Source organism: Myripristis murdjan, chromosome 3 (genome assembly GCF_902150065.1).
Source record: "Myripristis murdjan chromosome 3, fMyrMur1.1, whole genome shotgun sequence".
NCBI lineage: Eukaryota > Metazoa > Chordata > Actinopteri > Holocentriformes > Holocentridae > Myripristis > Myripristis murdjan.
In genome coordinates this window covers 28,501,145-28,516,998 of record NC_043982.1, presented here as the reverse complement: position 1 = coordinate 28,516,998, position 15,854 = coordinate 28,501,145, and the positions used below count along the sequence as shown (strand labels likewise).

The following is a 15,854-nucleotide window of genomic DNA, read 5'->3' as shown; positions in this document are numbered from 1 at the left end:
GTTACACAACATAGCACAGTTATATTTGATAGTAAAGAAGGGTAATATATATCATGCTACAATATACTTACAAATACATGAATAATTAATATATCAAGTAAAATTTAATACTTTGTGAAAAGGTTTTTTTTTTTTTTTTTGGTATTTCTGCTTTATTTGACAGTAGAGATAGACAGGAAAGGCAGGGGAGAGAGAGGGGATGACGTGCAGCAAAGGACTTGAGGTCGGATTCAAACCCTGGTCGCTGCGATCGGGACTGAGCCTTGGTACATGGTGCACGTGCTTTACCGGTGAGCCACCGGGGTGCCCCAGTATTGTTGTGTTTTGACCATTTGTTTGAAGTACCTTGATTAAATTTCAAGATACAAGACTTGATATCAGTCTTAGCTCAGTACACAACAATTTTATTGGTGCCTTAAATCAACAGCCAGTTCTCTGTGATGTGCCTTGTTTGTAATATGCCTGATTGTAACCAGCTGCACCCCACTAACACTAGCAATGCCTCAGGTAACCACCAGGCCCACCTGCCTTCCTTTTGTTACAGAAGAAAAAAATGTCAGACTGTGATTGACTACATGTCCAAGCTCAAAGGTTTTCTTCAGGTGAAACCACTGGATATGCAGATGTATCGGCTGGTGTGCCTTTACCGGTGCAGTATGGTGGTGCCCCGCTCCACGTGCCATCCTCTTGACAGTAGCGTGTTGCGTTGCCCACCAGCACCCCTCCCGGCAGACACGAGTACTGCAGCACTGAGCCATGCGTCCAGCTGTGGGCTCCAGATACGACTGCATTAGGAGGAACTCCGGGGTCACCGCAGGAAATAGCTACAGAGGCAGACACAGAATAGGGTGGGGGGAGGGGTGTAAGTGAGTGAGAGTGTGTGTTTGTGTGTGCATGTCTAACTATGGATTCCAGGCACTACTGCATTACGTGGTACAGCTGGGTCATTCCAGGAGATAGTTCAAGAGAGAGGATGTCAGCGAGAGAGGGGGAGGGTGTGTGTGTGTGTGTGTGTGCGTGTGCGTGTGTGTGTGTGTGTGTGAAACTACAGGTTCCAGATGCTACTCCATTAGGGAGCACACATGGGTCCCCACAAGAAATAGAAAGAGGGAGAGAGACAGCAGTAACCAATCCCTTCTCAAATTTACTTTCACTTCAGCTGGAAAGCACAGCATGAGGATCTGTCCCTCTCCCATGTGTAGAAAATGTACCCCAAACCGAGGATAATGCATTGCACAGCGTCAAAACTATGGGCATCAATGAAAACAAAATCAGCTACTTTTTTCTTCAATTTGGGAAAAATTTACTTTATACAGAAGAGAGGTTTCTGGGGCACACAGATATGAAACGGCTCTCGATTTTCTATTTCTGACAAATTGTCTGGTCCTCTGATATCACGCCTCACCCCCAAATTGTATTACTCCTGCTTCTCCTTGCCCCTCCATCCCACCACCGCCCCCACCCCCATGCCCATCCCCATCCCCTCGCCCCCAATTCTCCGATAACACCTTGTCTCTGGATTGTAATCCTTAATGCACACACCTCACCGTCTGCTACCTTTTTTGCTCTCTGATTCCCACTGATCTCTGCCTCTCCGCTATTGTGTCTTTTTCTGTCTTCTCCTGTGTTTCCCATTTTGTCTTTCTCACTCCGTCTTTCTGAATCACACCCTTTTCTCTCTCTCTCTACCGTTTTCCGCTCTCTCTAGTTTAGCAGGGTTACCACATTCGCTTTGAGACCAAATTCAAGATGTTTTTCCAATGACCTTCAACGTTATGCTGCTAAAATTTAAGATCTCACAATTTTGCATTTAAAATAAATCTCTTTTTTTTACTCGTTTTGAAAAGTCCAGAAACCCTAGTGAAATCATTCATTTTAAAACATGCTATTTAAATCATGCTGAACTCCTCAGGATGTGAAGTAATGGAGGCATAGGAGGAACAGAGGAAAGAAAGAAAGAAAGAAAGAAAGAAAGAAAGAAAGAAAGAAAGAAAGAAAGAAAGAAAAAGAAAGAAAGAGAAAGAAAGAAAGAACAACAACGCAAAAAAGCAAGGTCAAGGCCACCCATTTATTTTCCAAAATTCTCAAGTTATTTTTCTCAAATCCACAAACTTTCAACAATTTCAAGGCCTGTGGGAACCCTGGTTTAATCTCTATGTTTCTATTAGCCAGGGTAGCTCCCCGACAATAAAGCCTGTTGCCCTAAGAGACACATGCTCACCTCTACCTCTTCTACACCAACGCACACACGTACGCATGCGCGCACACACACACACACACACACACACACACACTGACTCACACCTTCGAATCGCTCTCTCTTACTCTCTCCCACTTTTTTATGATTACTTCCCTCCCTTTCCTCCCCTGAACCTCTTCTTATTGTATCTCTCTCATTCTCTCTTCACCTTCCTCCCAGTGCCTCTTCAAGCCATTTCACACCTCAAATGGCTTTTCCTGACAAAATATACCAAAAAATAATAAGAAATCCATCTACCTATGACTCACAATCTGCATGCAAGAACTACATGAAAAGAGAAAAAAGGCTGATCTGTAGTCAATGGGAAGTTTGCATCATATTTTAGTGAAACAAGGAATTATTACATTATTAGTCTCTTTCTCTCTTTTAGTCTCTTTTATGCCCCTCTTCATATTTTGTGACTGTTTCTCTTGATTCATATTAAAATGCGCGGACAACATTATCAAACCTCCCTCTTTTTCTCTTTAGCCATGTTCCCTGAGACTTTTTGCTTCTGTTTTCACTTACTTAAACAAATAATTTTCTCCCAAACCCAGTCCTCCACACATCTCTATCAGTACCTAGGCAGCGAGGGATTGGTCGGTCCCATCGGCCGTCATGCTGACAGGTGAGGAGGGCGGAGCCCAACAGGTAGAAGCCTCGTTTACAGTGGATTGCCACGGTCACACCATAGCTGAAGACTTCTGGGTAACGTAGTCCAGACTGACGCACGCCATTCTCCACCTGACCAGGATCCGTACAGTTTACCACTATAACAACGGAGAAACAGGAGCCATAGTTAACACATTTGCACTATTAAAACACCAGAAATAATATAATTTGAGAGAAGAGAAAAGAAGAGCTACACATTTTTTCTGTTTTCATTTCAACTTGAACTTGTTAAAAACTAGATCCAGCTTGTGAAAAAAACAAATTGAATGGTTATGCAACCCAAGGCCAGTTGAAGGTCTGCTTTCTCCAGTTACAGTTACAAAAATGGCAGAAAACAAATCACATTTTTTATACAGTATTTTTATACAGTATAAAGTAAGAACTGAAACAGTATAAGAATGTTTGTTTACTACTTAAGCAAATACTGTTACATAGACTTTTGGTATTCCTCCTACAGGATGAGGCCGAGTTGCTTCCTCTTGCTGGCATCCAGTTTTCCTGAGCTGACAATGTTGTCGAAGGTTGGAAACTTACAAGTTGGAAATTCCGAGATTGAGTTGAAATGAATGCAGCATTAACACTGAACATAAACACAAAAGACTTCTGATGGATGATTGTGAAAGTTCAAAAAAGCTTATCTTTTACGGTATAACAGTCTAAAAATAGTATAAAGTATAAAGTCAAAGACCTCATCTCCTTGTATTGTGAGATAAGCTTGTGTGTGTGTCAAAATCAGAACAATACTAAGCGATTAAAGAACAATAATTAAACAAAAAGGCATATTTAAGACATATAAAAGTCTATCTATTCAAAATAACAGTGGGAGACATGGTAACCTCGTCTTACTGAAAGTACTCTCAACATGGCCAGGGCTGGAGACAGATAGGAACAGAACATAATTTTGGGACACAAAACCCCACACCACTGTGTGTTAAAAATTGAGGATGTTCTTCCAAAGTGCAGACAACTCCTCTCTGTTCAGTTATGCTCTATTCTTGTCTCGTCTGTTCTGCTCTCTTTGTCCCCCACAATGAAATCGGGGCCAGGACTATGTACCGCCCCGATCTGTCCATCTGTCACATGCAATATCTCAGATGTCACTGAATGGTTTTTGACCAGAAAAAAACAAAACAAAACAAACAAAAAAAAAAAAAACCAAACAAAAAAAAAACTTCAGGATACAATGCAAGTCATTCTCCGGTTCCAACAATTTCAATACTACATGGAGTGCTAGAACCTTAGCTTGTCTGTGCGTCATGCACAATATCTTAGACGTGGTTGATCATATTTTCAGAGCACCTAAGGTAATGATGCATCTCCTTGCTCCATTAAAGTATTTTATAAAATTGCAGTGATTGGCCTAAGAAGGCACAGCCATGTCTGTTCACTCCTTGGATTTTATTGAAACTTGGGGGAATGATGCATGTCACCAGTGTGCTTTCACATTTTCAAATTACACTGATCAGCCACAGGCGGGGAAGTAGATCATTTGTTCTCTCATGCATGTGTCACGCATGATATCTCAGACACCACTGATCCAATTTTGACAAAACTTGGAGAAATGATTCAGCACTCAAAATGACACTGATTGGCCCAAGGGAGAACTGTAGCTCAAAACAAAGTGGCATATTTGTTACTGATTGGCCCAGACGCGGAGTTCATCAGTTGTTGGGGGTGACATGTTTACTGTTGCCTCATTTGTTCTGTCCTGTCCTGTCCCATTCTGTCGAGTCCTCTTCTGTTTTCCACCCTGTTCTTCTCCCCTCTATTCTGCTCTGCTCTTTTCTCTGGATGGATGCCAGTCTACATTCAATAAGAGTGCAGTTTTCTCTTCTACATGTCACAGGGGAGACTGACATTCACTCGCATTCAGGTCCATGGGGGACATTGCTGTGTGTGTGTGTGTGTGTGTGTGTGTGTGTGTGTGTGTGTGTGTGTGTGTGTGTGTGTCTGGCACCCCTGTGGGAACAAAGAAAGTTTCAGTCTCATAATTGACAGCTGCTGCTGGGAAGAAGAGAGAGGGGGGGAGAAGGAAGAGAAAGTGAGAGAGACAGAGAGGGCAAGCAAGCGAGAATGAATTCCTTCAATAGAAAACCCATGTGAGCAACTATGTAATATTGATCTGCTCCCATGACTGCACACTATGTGTGTATGTGTGTGCATGTGTCTGTGGGGCTGCCTGTCTGTGAGGATGTGTGTCGGAGTGTTTCCGTATATCATGACTGTTACACTAAAATGGGTCTAGGGAGACTTGCAGTGAAACGACCATGCATGGTTAGCAGAGGAGAAGAATGGGTCTCTGGCCATGGACCTCACCATGTGTGTATGTGTGCATGAGTGTGGGTCTGTGTGTGTGTGTGTGTGTGTGTGTGTGTGTGTGTGTGTGTGTGTGTGTGTGTGTGTGTGTCGTTTCTAGTGCTGAAACATTGGAAAACATTGTACTATTTGGATCCTGCGTATAGCTACTAACCTGTTGAGTTTAGAGAAATAATACTTATAATAATAACAGGCATTTTTCTATGTGTATATATGCTGTTTTTTTACATGTATGCGTATTTATGTGTGTGAGTGTATGTGTGTGTGTGTACCTCTGCAGACAGGTAGAGGGCTGCTCCACTGTCCGTTAAGTCGGCACTGAGCCCGAGAATTTCCATGGAGAGTGTAACCTCGGCTACAGGTGAAGTTAACGACATCATTCAGGTTGAACTCACTGCCATTGGTTCGCCCGTTGGCTGGGTTGCCGGGGTGACCACAGGTGATAGCTAAAGGGGAAGGGAGGGATTTTAGCAAACGTACATGTACATGTACAACTGGGGTAAGTTTACCTTGACGTCTAACCTATCAAAGCATAATCTGTACACACTTCTTCAACTGATATTTGTGACTGACAGATACAATCGGGACAGTTGATGAGAGGTCAAAATGGGACCGGTGTGGTGCTTTTAGTCTGAAGAGTAATTTAACAAGTGACGTTTTTTTACTCATAAGTGTAGTGGACATAATGAGGGATATCACTTCATTATTTGAATAAATCATTAATACATTAGAGCTGAATTGCCGTAATTACGGTATCACTTTAAGCACTTACGAACACAGACGGGTGTCGTTCCTGACCACCGATGATCTTGCTGGCAGATTCTGACCGATGTGCCAATTAGCCGATATCCCAGCATGCACTGGTACACCACCGTGTCACGGTAACTGGAGCCATCTCCACTAATGTGGCCATTGACTATGGGGTCTGGGGAGTCGCAGTGGCCAGCTGGAGGAGACAAAATGACAGGGACTAAACGATAAACAAGGTGAACTCCCTTTCCCAATGCTTACTGCAGGCATTAAAAACACAGAGTCTGGATCCCTGTCCTAACAGTTAACAGTTAGTACAATACTTGTACTTTTCAGTGTTGTTGGAAGGATGTCAGCTGTGCGCTCTGCAAATCATTCAAAGACAGCACAGCTCATTGACTGAGGCCCTCCTCATGCAGCAATGATTGATGCACTTGGGGTTGTTAATATCATCACATTTAGAGTAAATGATTTCTTGGCACCCTCTGAGTGGCCTCGAAGTGCTGCGTCCTTTGATGATCCCTTTAAACTCGATCACAGCTTGACAGCTTTGTTGTCGAGAGTCATCAAATTGCTTTCAAAACAGCTCCAATTGTTCAGAGACCAATCAACAGCACCGCAGTCTAATTTCTTTCCTTCATATTTTCTAATTCAACAATTCATACTCTATTTTTGCTTTGCATTTAACAGATTTTTGAATTGGCTTGGCACCTTTGTCACAAAACAGTTCACAAAACACTCAAAACCCTTGATAATTTTACAAACATGACTGTAGAGTTTTATTTTCATGCAAAATGCAAACCCACATCAACAAACATTATACAAACATCTACAAACTAAGGTCTATCCTCTCAAAATACTTAACCAAGCTGTCAACTCCATATAATTTTGCAAAGCTAATAAGACCTGTAGAGAAATGAAAGAGCTGATTATTTATAACAGTAAACATGTTTGAGGTTTCCCTTGAAACAAATCTTTATTTCTTGTGTTGAACAACAATTATTCCTCCTTTCACCATCACTGAAATATTACAATTTAAATGATCTCCAAAATGTTCAGACATTTTACTGATTATAAAACAAAATATTGCATAAAAAAATCATAGATAAAATTCCAAATTGTAGAAAATAGTTTTTGATAAATATGTTTTATAGCTAACTGGTATTCCTGTGTGAATATAGTTTAAAGTATGATCTAGTGAGTAGAAGATATGAGTAGTTTTGATGTCAATATTTGGCTTTTATTAAGATGTTGTCTGAAAAAGAAGGCAACACTTCATTTTGAAACGCAGTTTGACTGTTTTGCAAAATGAGTCTGTTTTGATGTGTAAAGTGTTTTGAGGGCATGAACTTTAGATGAATATTATACATCAACAGAGAAAAAACTTTAATATGCAAAATTCTTGTTTTGCTTCATGAGATGGGAGCACTGGGAATTTTGTAGTGTTTTGGTCATGTACAAATGGGCTCAGAATTCATGAATCGTAATGTGAAAGTGAGCATGCTTTGATTTATGTATTCAGCACCTGAAGTGTGCATCCTGCATGAGGCCACTTATTCCTGCATGTAACTCCAGGGTTGAAACCACTGGAGTGCACTGCTTATGTAAGAAACAACTTAATCACCACTGAGCTGTGCTTAACTGAAGGTCTAAACCAGGCCCTCAATGTATTGAGTAATAAAATGTCATAACAGTATATCATCTGAGTTTCCCAGGTATGTGTACAGTTTATCCTAGTTATTGCTGGTTCAAATTTGCATGGAGCATATCTAGACATCTGTCGCAACTTCATACACTACTCACAAAAAGTTAGGGATATTCGGCTTTCGGGTGAAATTTATGGAAAATTTAAAAAGTTCACGCTACAGTGATATTATATCATGAAAGTAGGGCATTTAAGTAGAAGCATACACTGGTGATTTCCTCATCTCAAACAATTTCTTGAAACAAAAGCCAACAACAGTGGTGGATATACCACAACAAAAAATGTCAGTGTCAATAACTTGTCATGTGCCCTTGAGCATCAATTACAGTTTGACAACGACGTCTCATGCTGTTCACAAGTCGACTTATTGTCTGCTGAGGCATGGCATCCCACTCTTCTTGAAGGGCGGCCCTCAGGACATTGAGGTTCTGGGGTACAGAGCTCCGAGCCTCTACACGGCGACTCAGCTGATCCCATAGGTTTTCTATGGGATGCAGGTCTGGAGAAAGTGCAGGCCACTCCATTTGAGGTACCCCAGTCTCCAGCAGCCGTTCCCTAATGATACGACCTCGATGAGCTGGAGCATCAAACACCTGATGTGAATTTTGCTGTTAAACTCCTTGTTAGAGAACAGCAACGACCTCGATGAGCTGGAGCATCAAACACCTGATGTGAATTTTGCTGTTAAACTCCTTGTTAGAGAACAGCAACTTGTGCAAAAAGTACTGAAACATTGAACAGTTGGACATGTGCATTCAAAAGTTTACAGAAGGTCGCATTAAGTTCACCTGTAAAGGTTATAATGCATTTTAGGTTCATCCTGAAATTTCACCCGAAAGTAGTGTATAATAATGAAGCTTGCATATAAAAAAATGATGTTTTCACAAATTCACCCACAAAAAGTTGGGGTTTAATAAACAGCAATCTTGATAGTTGACTTGACAGAGTTTATGTACTGCTGAGCGCGGTCTACCCCAGTGGTTTGGGTGTAAATTACAGTGATACCAAATGGTAATAGAAGCCAAACAGGTTAGTAGATTTTTTGGTTTTTCACTCTACTGTTGGCCCATTTATTTTGATTTCTGAGTGTCTATTTTGATTTCTGAGTGATATTTCAGCATGTTCAAATAGAGTCTTGTGATAGTAATATTTAGGGTTGGGAATGCAGGTGGTCTGAAGAACAGAAAGTTACTATGGCAGGAGGGAGTTTCCAATGATTTTTAAGGTAGTTACAGCAGATAGAGTACTAGTAAATGCAAATCTGTGCAACCACTGGATTATCATAATAGCCCTTCTGCATTTCATTCACAGTAAATATACCCCATTATCAGTTTTCATTCATTTCCATCTAGGGTGATCAGATGGGACAGTCCCAAATTATGAGCAGTTGTCCCAAATCCCAAATCCTGTCCTGTTTGTCCCTGAAATTAGACTAAACCTGAGGTTTGATTAGGTATAGCTTGAAAAAAAAAAAAAAATTAAATAGTGGTCGTTGTGAAACATTCTTTTGATGTTGCCGACAGACGGGCTCTGTTATGTCCTGTAGCCTACATGGATTATGGCTGTTGAAGAGAGCAGAAGCTGCAGTCACGAGGACAGGAAAAGTGTTGCTGCAGGCAGCCACGGAAGAGTGATCTGACATGCACATCACACAGACAGGTGTGACAGGCACCACGCTGATAAAATGAAATGAATTTTATGTAATGGATAATGATTTACACACTGTTACACACAACGCAGTCATTGTGTTTGTTTTTCCTAATGACAGACAGATGACTTCATGTTCATGAACACAAAATAATAAATTTTAGTGTTGAGTTTTGACTTTCACTGTTATTATTTGACACTGAACGTAATGTACTAGACGCCACACCCACCTCGACCATGTCATCGTGGCAACCCCTAACTCCCTGTCCCGAATTTCACCCATTAAATGGTAAATGGACTGCATTTCTATAGCGCTTTTCTAGTCTAATGACCACTCAAAGCGCTTTACAAAGTTTTTGCCTCACATTCACCCATTCACACACACATTCACACACTGATGGCAGAGGCTGCCATGCAAGGCGCCTTGCTGTCCATCAGGAGCGGTGAGGGGTTCAGTATCTTGCTCAAGGACACTTCGGCACACTCTGGATCGAACTGGCAACCCTCCGGTTACTGGACGACCGCTCTACCTCCTGAGCCACGCTGCCCCTGCAGCCACACCGCCCCTGCAAATTCCCAATCTCATATAGTCACCCCATTCTCATCTGGTCACCCAATTCCCATCATTTACCCTGTTGTATTAACTGACATTATGATTGTTTATTTTCTTCCCAAACCATGAGTCCATAAGCTTTATTGTTAAGCAGAAGTGAAGCTACATGATTAACCTGCCACTGCATCCAGAAGTGGCCTGGGTTTGGACAATCCACTGCACATCATATACCTGTACACCTTCCCACATTAGTTCAGTTTTTATGGGTCTTACCTAGACACCTGGTCTCTGCACCACTCCACAGCCCGTTAGCGCCACACTCTCTGACATGTGACCCCACCAGTGTGTAACCATGGTTACACATAAAGATTGCGGTAGCTCCAAAAGTGGTCAACGTCCCCAGTTTGGTACCAAAGGGTGGAGAAGGAAGCTCGCCACAGGAGATGACTAATTAACAAAACAAATCACAGGATCACGTTATTATTGATAGACAACATGCAGTTAAAAATGGCAACATTCTGGCTCGACTGGTGTAAGTACAGCCTTCAGTGTTTTGTAAAGTCTTGGTAGAAACTAAAATGGTGGATCATAAAATGCTGTGAGAAGCTGATGGCTATGAAAACCTATTTTTTTTTTTTTTTGGAAAGATTTTTGAAACCTGTGAAAATGCTCCCAGGTCACTGCAATGTAACTGGTTGAATAAGATACTTAAGGCTGGAAGATTAGCAGACTAAATTTAAACAGGGTAAATATTGTTTGGTTAGCCCATACAATATCTGGTTAATACCAAATTTGGGTCAGACAAATTATTTTAAAATATCCTCAGAGACAAAGTTTGAAAACCACCTGCCAACTTTAAGCATAAAGAGTTCCTGTGTATCACTTCTGGCATTGAAGTCTTATTTTTACTCTTTGCGATGTTGCCAAATCCTTCTAAGCTGCTGCAATGTAAGTTAGGTCAATTGAAATAGTGGATTGTGAAAAAAATAAAAAAAAAATAAATTGAAAATGTGGAGAGATAAAGTTTGCAAACCATTGGTTTCATGTAAGATAGAGAGTTGAATTTTTAATCATTTTTAAACTATCTTTAAGTGTACACATTCAGTTTTTTTTTTTTCTTTTTCCAAAGGAACATCATATATTATGCAACATTAAGAAATTCTGATGCCTATTGGAAAGTTTTCAAAGTCATGATGTTCTCTGACAGCTCGCCTTTATGAAATAAGTTGCAAAGGCATACTGCAGAGTAACACTGGGTGAGATAAGCAAATCCTCCACTATGGCCCACATATAGGCTACTTCATGTTACTGGTTATATTCTTTTTACCTGGTTATCTTTGTCCCAAGACACTGCAGTGGTTAAGAACCTGACACATTTGGAAGAACGTGTAACCCTGCTAATTGATTTCAGTAAAGAAACAAAATACTAAGGGATGCACATAAACATATGCCTAAGTAAATAAATGTGTGGATACACTATATGTGTGTGTGTGTGTGTGTTTGTGTGTGTGTGTGTGTGTGTGTGTGTGTGTGTGTGTGTGTGTGTGTGTGTGTGTGAAATCCCATTCACAATCCACACCCTTCCACCAAACAAAACTGCCTTTCCCTCCCTAACTGATCTCCTGTTGGTTTATGCATTTGAAACACGTCCCTTTACAGCTTTCCGTTGTAAGAGCAAATACAATAAATAAAGGCTGTCAAACGCTATTTCATTGTGTATTTTACTCAATGTACTATTGCTTTCAACAAATGAAGCTACTTCTACCACAACAGCTAATAACTAACATCTCCAACTGTTAGCCACCTCACAGGTGGGCCCATGATCTTTGAACAACAGATTATTCAAAACAGACTGTGCCAGTAATCAAAATGTAGATGTATTGTCAAGCAGCCGTAGCCAATATATGATGTTTTGCATGCAATGTATGTGGGTCTATGTGTTGGAACAAATGTGTGTGTTTATGTGTTTTACTCGTGTGTATTGCTGATTTCCCTGAACCCCTCATGAATGTAATTGACCATTTCAGTTAATCGTTATCACATGAGGAATGAAGTGGTTTTGACACTGAAGTTGAACTTGTGCGGAGTCGAGTTGACAGCCTAACCAGTCAACAAGAAGCCCTAAGTAGTATTGCCTAAAGCACTTCATTAAATGGCTAACTTATATTTGTGCAGCTTCTCTCCTGTCATTTCCTGTCATATCACACTGAGGGTGTGTGTGTGTCTGCTCCATTTAACAGGAATCAAATGCAAGCAAAATTTCATCACGAGCCCTGAGAGAAGTTCACAACACAGAATATCATGGTGAAGTTTGATCATGTCTGTCAGATGAGAAGGTATTACACTGTAGTGATTTTATTAAAAAATAAATAAATAAATAAAATTGAAGCCAAAGCAAATTAAATTTGGTGAAAAATACTGAAGTGGTTTTTATTTTGATGCTTTTTGGTTTCTTTTTGTTGAAGTGGACAGACATACAGTAAGTCTGTGAAGATTCGCAGTCATAGTATTTCAAGAAGTAAGTCATCAACTGGATTTATTGTTTTTCTGGAAGATATTTCCACCACTCGTCCAAGTGGCTTCATCACTTTCATCAGTTCTGTTGCAGGATGGCATTGTAAGCTGCTGATAGCTGATGTCTCCTCTGTTCAGGGATGGCTGTTTGAACTTGAAACAGATGGCCTTTTCCACTCCTCTTTCAAACCATCTATCCTCCCTGTCCAGAATGTGTACCTTGTTGTCACCAAAGGGTACACTCCTTTTAACACCTCAATTCGCCTGTGACTTACTACTTTTAGAGACAGAGAGACATAACATATTCTATAGATAATGGGCTCTTGGGTACATTAATACTTACTCTTGCATGCTGCTGGATCCTCTGCCCCCTCCCAAGTCCCGTTGGCAAGGCAACGCAGTGTTCGATGCCCGACCCCCAAATAGTATCCTGCTGCGCATTCCAACATCACCATGGAACCAAACTCTCCCAACAAACCAGAGAGCAGGCGGTAGGTCATGTGATCTGACAGCACACCTTCAATGCTGGGGCAGTGGATTGCTGGAGCAATAGAATAAAACAAAATAACATATGGATTCATTGTTAGGGTAGACATCCCTTGGTAAATGTTTCTTAAAAAATATTCAACAAATATTAAGAGTTCAACTCTAAACCCACTGGATCTAATCTTGTTAAGGTCAGTATAGTTTTATAGATCAAATTTTTTGATTAGTTGAGAGATTACACATGTATAAAGCCTAAAACTGGAATTGCACTATGATACCCGTAGGTATTTTGGACTGAAGACATTTTTTTCACTGTCATATTAATTGGCTGAGCTACTGCTCCATAGACAGTGTGTGACAGTTAAATATGTATTTTGAGGCTGCAAAACCTTTGTTTAGATTTTTTTTAATGTGTAAGTCATACTCTTGTGGACAGGGGCTTTACTGCCTTTTAGTGATAGTTACATGCCAAAAAAAAGCACAATGATGATATGTAAACCTACGTAGACATCTGGGGGGTGAGGCAGCATTACTCCAGGTGCTGTCTTCCAAGCACACTGCTGTCATGGTAACACCTGGGTCCAGGTGGTATCCGTGGTTACAGTGGTAGGTCACCTGGCTACCAACGGTGTACTGGTAACCATGGAAGCTGCCATTGCCTGGTGACTGAGGGATTCCGCATGAGATGGCTGCCAATCAAAAAGAGAGGGTTGTTGATGGAGAAATTCTCTCAAACCTCCTGGCAACTTTTCCAATGACTATTTATCCAGGGAATGTTGACTGACTTCTGCATACCCATACTACAAAAGTAAACAACAGTAACTACCTCTGTTGCTGCTTTTTAACTTTATAAAACAGCAAACAAATTATGCCCATTCACACCAGGGAGCTGCACAGTGTACCCACAATGTTCTACTGTTGGCCCCTGAGCACCGGTGTACACAAACCAACAAGAACTGCTGTTAAACATGAAGGAAAAAAGACAGAAAGAAAGCCAAAGTTTGTTGGTGTGTGAGTGTTTGTACCTTGACATAAAGGGGCAGGTTTGTCCCAGTGGTAAAGCCCATTGGGGTGCAGCCTGCAGGTGGCATTGCTAGCGCCTACCAGACGGTAACCACGGTTACAGTAGAACTGTAGCCTGCTACCTGGACGGAGTTTAGTGCGGTTGACCACACCCCCGTTCACTGGGGGATCGCTGATGCTGCAGTAGGCAGCTGCAGAGAGAGGGAAACAAAGACAGAGGCACAGACAAAGACAAAGGAATTGACAGATGAGTTACTCTCAGGTCACTGTTTACTGCAAACTCCAGCAACTAGCAGTTTAAATCTACTCATTCAGTATGACCTAAACTAAGAATCATTGCCTCACAAGGAACAACTGGCATTATGGCTAGTGACAAAGTCAAGCATGCAGTGGAATCAACACATAATTCAGAGACCAGTTGACAATCAACAGAGCCATATATTTTATAAACACTCACAAATTAAGTTTGTGACACATAAGAATGCAAAGATGCAGATTTCTTTTTCTTTCTCAAGCTATAATAAAGTCACAACTGATAGAGCATGGAGATCAATCTAAATGTCCACCCGAATATGCTGCAATGAGTCTGTTTCTCTCCCCTTCCTGTGCCAGCCTTCAGCTCTTTCTGCTTCTGTATACTCATTGGTGGAGTGACCTTTCCACTCCAGTCAGGATAGAGTCACTCCATAATTTCTACTGTTGGCAGAGAACATATCTCTTCAAGAGTTGTACCTCACACAAACCTCTCTCCACTGACTCTCGTGTCCCCTCTTAATTGCTCTCAAATAAATCCTCTCTACCTGCATCACTCTCTCGAACATGATCATTCTGACAACAGTATGTCAACAGTATACTATTAGAATGACCCTCAAACCCACTACTATTGGTTGTTTACACTGTCATTTTAATTATATGAGGGGTTCTTTAATGTTTCTGTCAAGGACTTCCTTATACACATGCATTAAGGACATGGATATTGTCTCAGGAACCCCCTATGAGAGGACTGTTGTTGTTGATTTGGTAATACATATCACAGTCTATCTTAAACATGGGGTCATAATGTGTGAGAAAGGAACCTAAGATCAGAGTACTCATTCTTATGCATTCGCTATTTGGGAATAATTAAGCTATGGTGAAATTAATCTATTCCTCATTTTAATGGGGAAGGCCCTGGAAGCCCCTAAGGGACACTTGGAGGTCCTCAGACCCCACTTTGAAAACCAATGACCTAGAAACTGAAGCTTATTCTGCTGTTGCACTTATTCTACAGTAAGTTGGATAGAACATCAGCTAAAAGCCAAAACTGTTATATAACTGTAAAGTCTGATTGCTTTCACTTGCAGCATTTGTCTTGCAATAACTTCTGTCCCCAATTAAGTTTAACCAAATGATTATGTTTAATTGTGGAGAATAAAACTTTAGCTTTATTTAGATAATGCACCTAACATTCCTTCCTGCTTTTTGGAGCTGTGCACATCCTTCTGAATACTTTCTAAGCATGAGTTTGGGCTGGGCAGTGTTCCCTGACTCACAATATGCACGCAACAACCCACAAGGCATTGTTTGGTTGCAAAGCCTGGTTTTTAGTTGTCATGGGTGACACAGTACATGCTATAGTTGATTTTTGTCCATAAATTTGACACATTTCTCCGAAATAAGGGTCATACTTTCACTAAGCCATCACTACAAACTCTCATTAAACCTATCCAAAGTTCCACAGTACTTTCTTTTCATAACTAGATTTTACAGAACTTTATCCATTAATTTTTATCAAATGCGCTGCCTTTAATGCTCCTCCTCCTGTCTGTCTGACTTTTTCTTGTCTCATCTGTCTGCGGCTCTCGCTCCACTCCCCACTAGTGAGTGACAACTGTCTCAGCGTCAAGCACCAAGATGCTTGAGTTACATTCCTTTGAGTTACCCTCTCTTCACTTCCTTGTACCTGTTGA

General features: G+C 41.0%; 1 protein-coding gene across 1 annotated transcript in view; it reads right to left on the bottom strand.

Annotated features, from left to right (window-relative positions):
- LOC115378771 (CUB and sushi domain-containing protein 1-like) overlaps positions 1 to 15,854 on the bottom strand; it is a 659,837-nt gene that overhangs the window by 41,172 nt on the left and 602,811 nt on the right. The window contains exons 52-59 of the mRNA XM_030079264.1: positions 13,908 to 14,096; positions 13,386 to 13,571; positions 12,740 to 12,937; positions 10,156 to 10,329; positions 6,000 to 6,173; positions 5,500 to 5,673; positions 2,821 to 3,009; positions 648 to 824 (exon numbers count right to left, since the gene is read on the bottom strand). Of these exons, the coding sequence (XP_029935124.1) occupies positions 648 to 824; positions 2,821 to 3,009; positions 5,500 to 5,673; positions 6,000 to 6,173; positions 10,156 to 10,329; positions 12,740 to 12,937; positions 13,386 to 13,571; positions 13,908 to 14,096 (1,461 nt within the window). The remainder of the gene's footprint in view (positions 1 to 647; positions 825 to 2,820; positions 3,010 to 5,499; positions 5,674 to 5,999; positions 6,174 to 10,155; positions 10,330 to 12,739; positions 12,938 to 13,385; positions 13,572 to 13,907; positions 14,097 to 15,854) is intronic.